Raw genomic sequence first — 7,954 nt, 5'->3', positions numbered from 1 at the left:
TATATATATAATGTATATAAACAGACACATAACAGTTATTTTTTTCTCCTTTTTAGTTAACATTGGAAGGTTTTCTCTCCATACCTTTGTGCATAAACCTTCCAGAACCCCAAAAGGAGTGAAGAAAATTTCTGATGGGTGACAGAACACCGCAGACACATCTATACTAACAGTATGAGCTACATGTGGGCTTCCAGTGCCTGAACAATCATGGCCCCACAAAGTGAAAAATAATTTTGCACCTGGTTACCTAAGGATGGCACGAGAAATCTCCCCTCCAGCATAAAAATACCCCTACAGAAGGCTGTATATTTTGAAAACAAAAGGCTTCAGGAATTCGCTCAGAGATAACCACACAGAAAGCTTGTTAGCAGCAGAAAACAAGCAGTTTTATCTTTGACTCACAAGGTTACCAATAAGCCAAATTTAAATTCAGTTTTACCACTGGTGTAAATATATGATCCAAAATACACACTATTTCTATAACTTCCAATAGTTAGTGCTGGGCTCTGCAAGGAGATGACCTACATCCAAATGCACCTTATATAACATAAACATTATTGATAAACAGCACAATGCTTTTGAGGGATTTGGAATTTGGCAATTGGGTATGTAAGCAGCCTTACATATGTATGTACATATGTACTTGCGTATGCACAGGAAACATTATTTATTTTGTGAGCTTAAAATGGCTATTATTTGCCCATTTTTGACCACATAGCAGTTGCATTGTAATAATGCTATTTTCTATATATAGGAAAAAAAATTTTTTTTCCTGTTAGTATATTCATTTGGTTATATATAATTTGCAAATTTGAAGTCAATTTAATTTACATTTGGCTCCTCAAGAGCAAAAAGCTCTCAGTGTGCCATTTTTGTTTAGCTAGAAGCGTTGCTTACTTTACAACACAATCAGGGACCATGTGGACAAAAGTAGTCACCCTCCAGAAGGAAGGACAGTGTCAGCACCAATTCAGAGATGATTTAAGGATCTACAGCCGAGTGTTACACAGATAAGTTAAATTTTTGATAATAGTTAGGGTACTTGATTGTATCTTTTTAAATTTAACACCTGAGTAACACAGTGTGGTGTCACTTTAAGGCTTCCACATTTTTCATCCACTGACTTAAGGTGCCCTTAGAGAGCCCTAAACAACTCTCCATTTTCTATGCTAGAAAATATTCACAAAAAAGAAAAATAACACTTTTTATGTTTGAAAAACCATAGACACAAGATCTAGATTGGCAATGTCTATCTCAAGTCCATGAGTATCCTATAGTTACCCTATTTTACAGCACAACTAGTCTTTACGTATGCAACATTATACTTTGTTGTAACGGCAGACAAGCTTCAAATATTTTTAACAGAAACAAAAGCAGACTTCACACTTGCAAGCCAAAACATTTGCACTGGAAAACAAGAGGGATGTTAATAAAAAAAGAAACACCCACATGAAAAGCAATTCAGCTGGTGGAACACCCACTAAACTGCAGGCACTGGTAATCTTTCATACAAACATTATCATTTCGGGAATCACCCTGTACTGTAATTTACGTCTCTTATCTGAGACACCACAGCAAATATCTAAATTTAACAGTCCTAGACTGATGTAATGACTCGAAATAAAAAGAAACAGCAACATACACCAAGGAAAACAAACAAATATATGACGGCACTGTCCCCAGAACAACTGCAGTAAAAATAACAGGCCCATACAACCTTCAACAATGTTTTCAATTCACTGAAGTCAAAAATTTCAGCAAATTTCTGCTTGATGAATGTGTGAGATTTTGCTTAAACCATTGCAGCTTGATTAATGGGATTCTAACCTCAAACACTTTTTTTATTGTGCCTAGCACCAAATATATATATTGTACAGAGTATGCAATATACAATATGAATGAATTATCCACTTTTATGATTTATAATAAACAGTGATGGTCACCTCACTCAGACCATTGGCAAATCTGCTACCTGGAAAAAATTAACTACATGGCGGCTAAAGTCAATGGAACTTCCTAGCATTTTTTAGTATGACCAGGTTTCAAACTGACTATACATATAGGGATCAAACTTTTTTCTGCAGAAGATCATCAACATATGAGGTGGTGTCGATCCATTCATAAAAAAGGGGTTGACAAATGAACTACCTAATCCAGATTAGTTACATAGTATCTCTCAAACTTAAAGAATGGCAATTCCTTTGAAGGCTGCCTTTAACCATACTAGTTATTTATGTTTACATAATGACTAATGATAGCTTCATAATGACTCTGCAAACAGCACAACAGCAAAGATTATTGGCAAACCTGCTGATCATCAATAGACAATGAGTAGAATTATGCAAACTGTTTTCTTGCCTGAGGCAGCTATTTTACATAAGAACGTGTGACTTGGTTTCTGTGAAAACTCAACTTTCACTGGGAAACAGTTTCTCCCTACAGGTCAGAAAGTAGGGTTACAAGTAAAAAAGTAGATGAATTTGTCCTTCCGTTTTTGTTCATCCATATTATGTGAATCAGTAAAGTTTCTGGCAAAAAATCTAAAATATAATGCAATTTAACAAAAAAAGTTTAAAAATGTTTTTTTATTCCAAACTACTCCTTATAAGAACTTGGAATTGTCTGTTTCCAAAGACACTACGACACACACAAAATCACATTTCTATTTCGCCCACCATTAAAAAATACTTACAATCTATCCAGCTCTTTCAGATCTTGAAACGCTCCCCTTTCAATGGTGTTAATCTTGTTCTCCATAAGCTGCCTGAAATTTAGAAAGTAAAGACGCTTTTTCATACAACTGATTGAGCAGGCACTGATAACTGTCTTTATTTAATGAATAAGTATAGAACAACTTATTCTAAAAAGTTTAAGTCCACTTTCACCAATACGACTTAGCTAAAATAATGATAACACTGACCTTTGTGATCATTGTACTCAACACGAAGAAATAAAACGCGGATAAAGAAACCCCTTTAGTTGCCTTCTTCTATTACACAATTTTATATTCTATTATACAATATGAAAACCTTATTGTAAAAAGTTATGTTCTCAACGCACACACTACATAATACATAAAAGCATAAAAATAAGGTCTGGTTGAATTTATCACTAATTCTGTTTGTTGAGGAATAGTTTTTTTTTTTTTGTGAGTAATATTTATTTATTTAACTGGGCTTGTTTTTTTTTTAAAGTGTTCCAAGGGCCAATTCCAACACATGCATAGAGTAATGTGTAATAAACATCCTGATTAATTAAAGGAAATGTTAACACTTGTGAAAATGCAATGGATCATGCATTGCATAACACATGAGGAGCACAGCTACAGTCCAGAATAAGTAACTTTTTTCTTTTTAACTAAAGTATTGTTTTCTAATAGGACAACAGTTGACTGAGCTGAGACAAAACAGAAGTACCCTCCAATTTCACAAATGTGTGTGAAAACATTGACAATTATAACTAATTACTTGCAGATGACAGTTGTTACTTTAATACAATGCATAACTCGCATAACTAAGTTTTTAAGTCTTTCAAGCTGCTCCTAGAACTGGAAAAAGATTACCAGTACCACATTTTTGTTTTACAAACTGCCCGTAGATCTTCATTTTGACACGTTTTTGTGTTTGTGGAAAAAATATTATAAAAGACATACTGAAAATGGATGCTAGATATTATACATTTGACCATTTTATGAGACACTTGAGTCACTTAATTCAAATTAAATTTAGCATATGAGCAGCAATAAATAAATCACTGTTGAAAATGAATTGCACAATAATAAAAAAAAATACTTACAAAACACGAAGATGTCGCAGACCCGCAAAGTCTGTCTTGGTTATTCTTGTGATATTGTTAGCATTCAAATCCCTGCAAATTGGGAGAAAAAAGGTTACTGAAAAATATTTAGTCTTCGAAAAGTAATTTTCTTTAACTATTAATACATTTATCAAAAAAGGAAAAAACTCAAAAATCTATTTTTGCAACAGATCAATATTATCTGAAAAGATAACGCTGTTCCAAACTTCACTTGATAAAGCAACACATTCAGAAGTCTTATCTCAAATGAGCCTCCAAATGTGTCTTATGTTGACTTTGGAAAAGAACATCATAAACTAATTTTAGTTAGACATTACACAAATGTAAACATCATAACACAACCATTAAAGAATGTTTTTCTTTTTTAAATCAAAGCCTAGGCTAATGGTATTACCATAAATTACATATGTTTGCATCATTTTTTACAACCTGACAATATATACTAAAAAATTTCAAACACTATATGCACAAAAATCGTTCAGCCTAGATATAACAATAAATCATTTATTATACAATTTTGGTACTAGTAAAAAAAAAACTTGTGCACTTATTAATGAAATTCAATCGTGCATGAAGACTTTAGATAGAGTATAATTGACCAATTTCCTACTCCAAACACAACTGGGTTAAAAAATGTCAATATTAAGACTTTGAACTTCAAAAGATCCATGTTATGGTACAATTAAAAAAAAATGCAGATGCTAGAAAATTAAACCTTCACTTCTGAGATTTTGAAAAAAAAAAGAAAACAAGTGGGACGCTGCCCACAGTGGATTATTTTTGTTATCATTTGAACACTAATATACCTCCTTGGATAGTTATATTGTAGCTGCTATCTGAGTTCAACATCTTAAATTAACCATGCCCTGATGAGGGCCAGTTCAGCTAGGCAGGGATTTGAATTAACATTGCTGCTGGTGACCAATAAAGTCACAACAAACTTTTCGAAACTTTGGAAAACAAAACAAAAAGTTTGTTTGCACATCTGTTCCTATTCTCCATTAACTATTCTTAAAGCCAAAATAATGACCACTGCCTAATAAGGAACAAACAATGTCCCACAAAATATTTTAAAAACACATTTTTGATGCGTACTCTGTCTTTCATTAGAAATGTCTGGACAAAACTGAGGTTTTAAACAAAGCAAAAAGTTATGTCATGCGAATAAAAAACTTCAGCAGACAAGGACAGGTAGTGACATATTTTTAGTACAATATTGCTCAGGGCTTCTGTCTGGATGGCAGTGTGTTCAGTGTAATGTTTGCCTAAACTTTGGCTTGTCAACACTTGGAGGTGGAATGGGATCTCTCAACAGTCTGCTAGGTTGATTGTAGCTTGAATCATTACTCTGGTACTGATCAGTGATAGCTCCAGATGTATAAAAAAACTATTTTTTCCTGATTCAGATAATAGATAAAGAAAACACTATAGTAGTCTGAAGATTTTGCATGTATATTTGTACAGTAGTTAAAATGTACAACTGATCGAAGATACTGGTACCATTTATTACAGGACTGCTTTGTTTAAATGTGAATAGGTGATGGTTGGAAGTCTTATGCAGTAACCCAGCCTGTACTACAAGTGAAACTGACAGGATGAGATAAGATCATGTAGAAGTTCTCCCTCTCTCAGCCTACTGCATCCTGCATTATCCCCTCTCTTTTGCCTACATTAGCAGTTGTTTCTTTAAAAAAGAATAATCATCATTTACAAAAACAATATGGCCAAGCAAAGTGATGCTGATAACACGGTCACTTTTTCGCTGCACTCCTGACGTCATCTACGCTGTGTAATGGACTGTGCTCTGGTGGTGAGGTTTAAAGTGCTGTTACAGTGTGGTGGTTCAGCTTCAGCCAAGGCTTGGAATTGCTACATTCAGGCACAGTAGGAAATAGTTTCAGGATGGATGAGCCCGCTTTCCATAGCCAGAGAAAGTGGTGGTGAAATCGTGAACCTAGCAGGCGCTGATAAAAGCAATTGCGCCATTGATTATGTCACATCATGCATGCATATTGATGAACGTTGCGCTTGAGAGTATGGGCTGCTAGAAAGGACAGCATGGTCTACTGAACAGAGGCACTGGCATTTTAATATAGAGAAAGGCTGGCACTTGCCTCGTAAACTCTGTACATGCAAGGCTGGTACACACTTTGACCACAAGCTTTCACATGTTCTATAGAGCCTTGTAGGTAGAGTCTGATGCTAGATATGTGTTAACAAAAATTTTAGATGTCACCCTGTGACTTGTGTATCAACACGCATGAAACATATATGGAAACGATTAATGTTCACGGAGAGATATACTCACAGTCTTTCCGTGTTCCGGGGAATGTTGCGCGGCACGCTGCGCAAAGATAACCCATGGCAGTCCACCGTGGTCCCACTACAAGTGCACTGAGCCGGGCACGGCTGAGGTGCCACCTCGCTCAAGATCACCAACACTAACCCCACTGAGATGGACAGCTTCCAAAAACCAACGCCACACATTTTCTTCTTCACAAATCCCAGAAACATTTGTTAAAACCAACCAGACAATGCCAAGTAGAAAAGAAACCAAGAAAGCCAAAAAAAATAGTTTTCACCAAGCTGGGAACACCAGCTTGCCAATCTGGGACTCGCTGATTATCGAAAAACTTGCTATATTCTCAAGTTTGCAATCTGGCGGACATTGGGCACTAGTCGTTTATCCAAAATGCATGGTGGCTGCACCAATCCGAGGACCCAATGCAACTTCTCTTTTTTCTGAGCACCAGCTTTTATATTCCCTTCAGAGACCAAGTGAGTTGATTGTGATTCTTGCCTTCAGCGTCCAGAGAAATCCTTCAGGCAGTGAATGAATTTTCTGCATCTCCGTCTGTTCCGCCTCTGTATTGCTGTGATATCCCTTCGGCTTAGTGTATGCAGTTGAAAGCAGACAGGTATCTGCACAGTAAGTTTTATTCCCTGCAAAAGATTGTCACTCCAGCCTTGTTGGATACACAGAGAATAGCCTGTGCATGCTGCTTCGCAGAGCCTGTCTGCTAACTAACTGCACATTGTAGCCTGAGAAAGGAGGAGGAGGAGGTTCTAAACAAACATACTGCCCTTAAAGGCACAGCACCTTACTCCAGCAGCTTCCAAATCCAATAGCACGGTCCCACTTAAAACACACAAAACCACAGTTCTTTAGAGCTGAATGCCTCCTACAGGGCTGCAATGCAATCCTGTCTATTGAAGGCACAGGAGGGAGGGGTTGGGGGGGGGGGGCAATTCTGATAGGGAATAGACTTGTCTCAGTACATAGTCATTTTTATTATGCCTGGCTGTACAGCACATTATCCATCTGCCACTCCAAAGTCAACAACCGCCAGCTCTGCAGTGCTGTGGTCTCCCTCTCACAAGCTGATCAATGAAACAATCTGAAGATATCTGCTGATCATCAGACGTCTATCTATCCTAGAAAAGATATGCTAGTGTCAGCGTTGATAAAAAGTGTCCTTTTGAACTGCCGGGGCCAGCAGTGGTCATCATGTATCTTGCTATCTTTTAAGTAGATGTAAACACAATTACTAAAAACTCATATATTCTTTAACATGTCAATGTTATTTTAAAAGGAATTTTCAATCTTTGTGAAGCTACAGCTTTCATTAAAAGAATACCTGGTGATCCCGTTATGAAGGTCCTTATTCAAACGATTTTGTATGATCATCTGACAACGCTCTGTCCCGGTCTCCCATTTGCTCTCCTGCGTGGTCACACCGTCACGTGCTTTTGATGAAGGCTTTTAGCAGCCACACAGACGTTCATTGTGCAGGCATGTTCCGATATTTTCAGGAAGACTGCTGGAGGTCATGCATGTAGACAGGAACTGGCTCTAAAGGCTGGATAAGATCAATGGCCTTGAGATGCAAAATAGGATGGAAAAAAGTGAAAACCATATTTTCTAAAAGCAATCAAAATAACAATTATTTATTAGACACAGAGTTTAAGCAAACATTTCACCCAGTTAGGGTTTACATCTACTTTAAGTTCTATAAATGGGCAGATCTTTCCCCCGAAATGGATGTGTGCTACCTTTCATGATCTTTCTCCCCGACTCTGCTGACAAAAGGATATGGTATGTGAACAGTAAAATTTCAATTTATTTTTTTCATGG

The 7,954-nt window shown here is 36.6% G+C and overlaps 1 protein-coding gene across 8 annotated transcripts in view; it reads right to left on the bottom strand.

The window, feature by feature from the left end:
- Positions 1 to 6,879, bottom strand: part of SLIT2 (slit guidance ligand 2) — a 292,973-nt gene extending 286,094 nt beyond the window's left edge. For 4 of the 8 annotated variants that reach the window (XM_018561764.1, XM_018561758.1, XM_018561762.1 and 1 more), the window contains exons 1-3: positions 6,128 to 6,877; positions 3,799 to 3,870; positions 2,696 to 2,767 (exon numbers count right to left, since the gene is read on the bottom strand). In XM_018561764.1, the coding sequence (XP_018417266.1) occupies positions 2,696 to 2,767; positions 3,799 to 3,870; positions 6,128 to 6,333 (350 nt within the window). In that variant the 5' untranslated portion in view covers positions 6,334 to 6,877. Of the gene's footprint in view, positions 1 to 2,695; positions 2,768 to 3,798; positions 3,871 to 6,127 lie in introns of all 8 variants that reach the window. The other 4 variants (XM_018561763.1, XM_018561760.1, XM_018561761.1 and 1 more) reach the window with 2 other exon arrangements.
- Between the last annotated feature and the right edge of the window lie 1,075 nt (positions 6,880 to 7,954).

This window comes from Nanorana parkeri, unplaced genomic scaffold, assembly GCF_000935625.1.
Source record: "Nanorana parkeri isolate BGI_ZX_2015 unplaced genomic scaffold, ASM93562v1 scaffold543, whole genome shotgun sequence".
Lineage (NCBI taxonomy): Eukaryota > Metazoa > Chordata > Amphibia > Anura > Dicroglossidae > Nanorana > Nanorana parkeri.
This window is presented reverse-complemented; position numbering and strand designations above follow the sequence as displayed.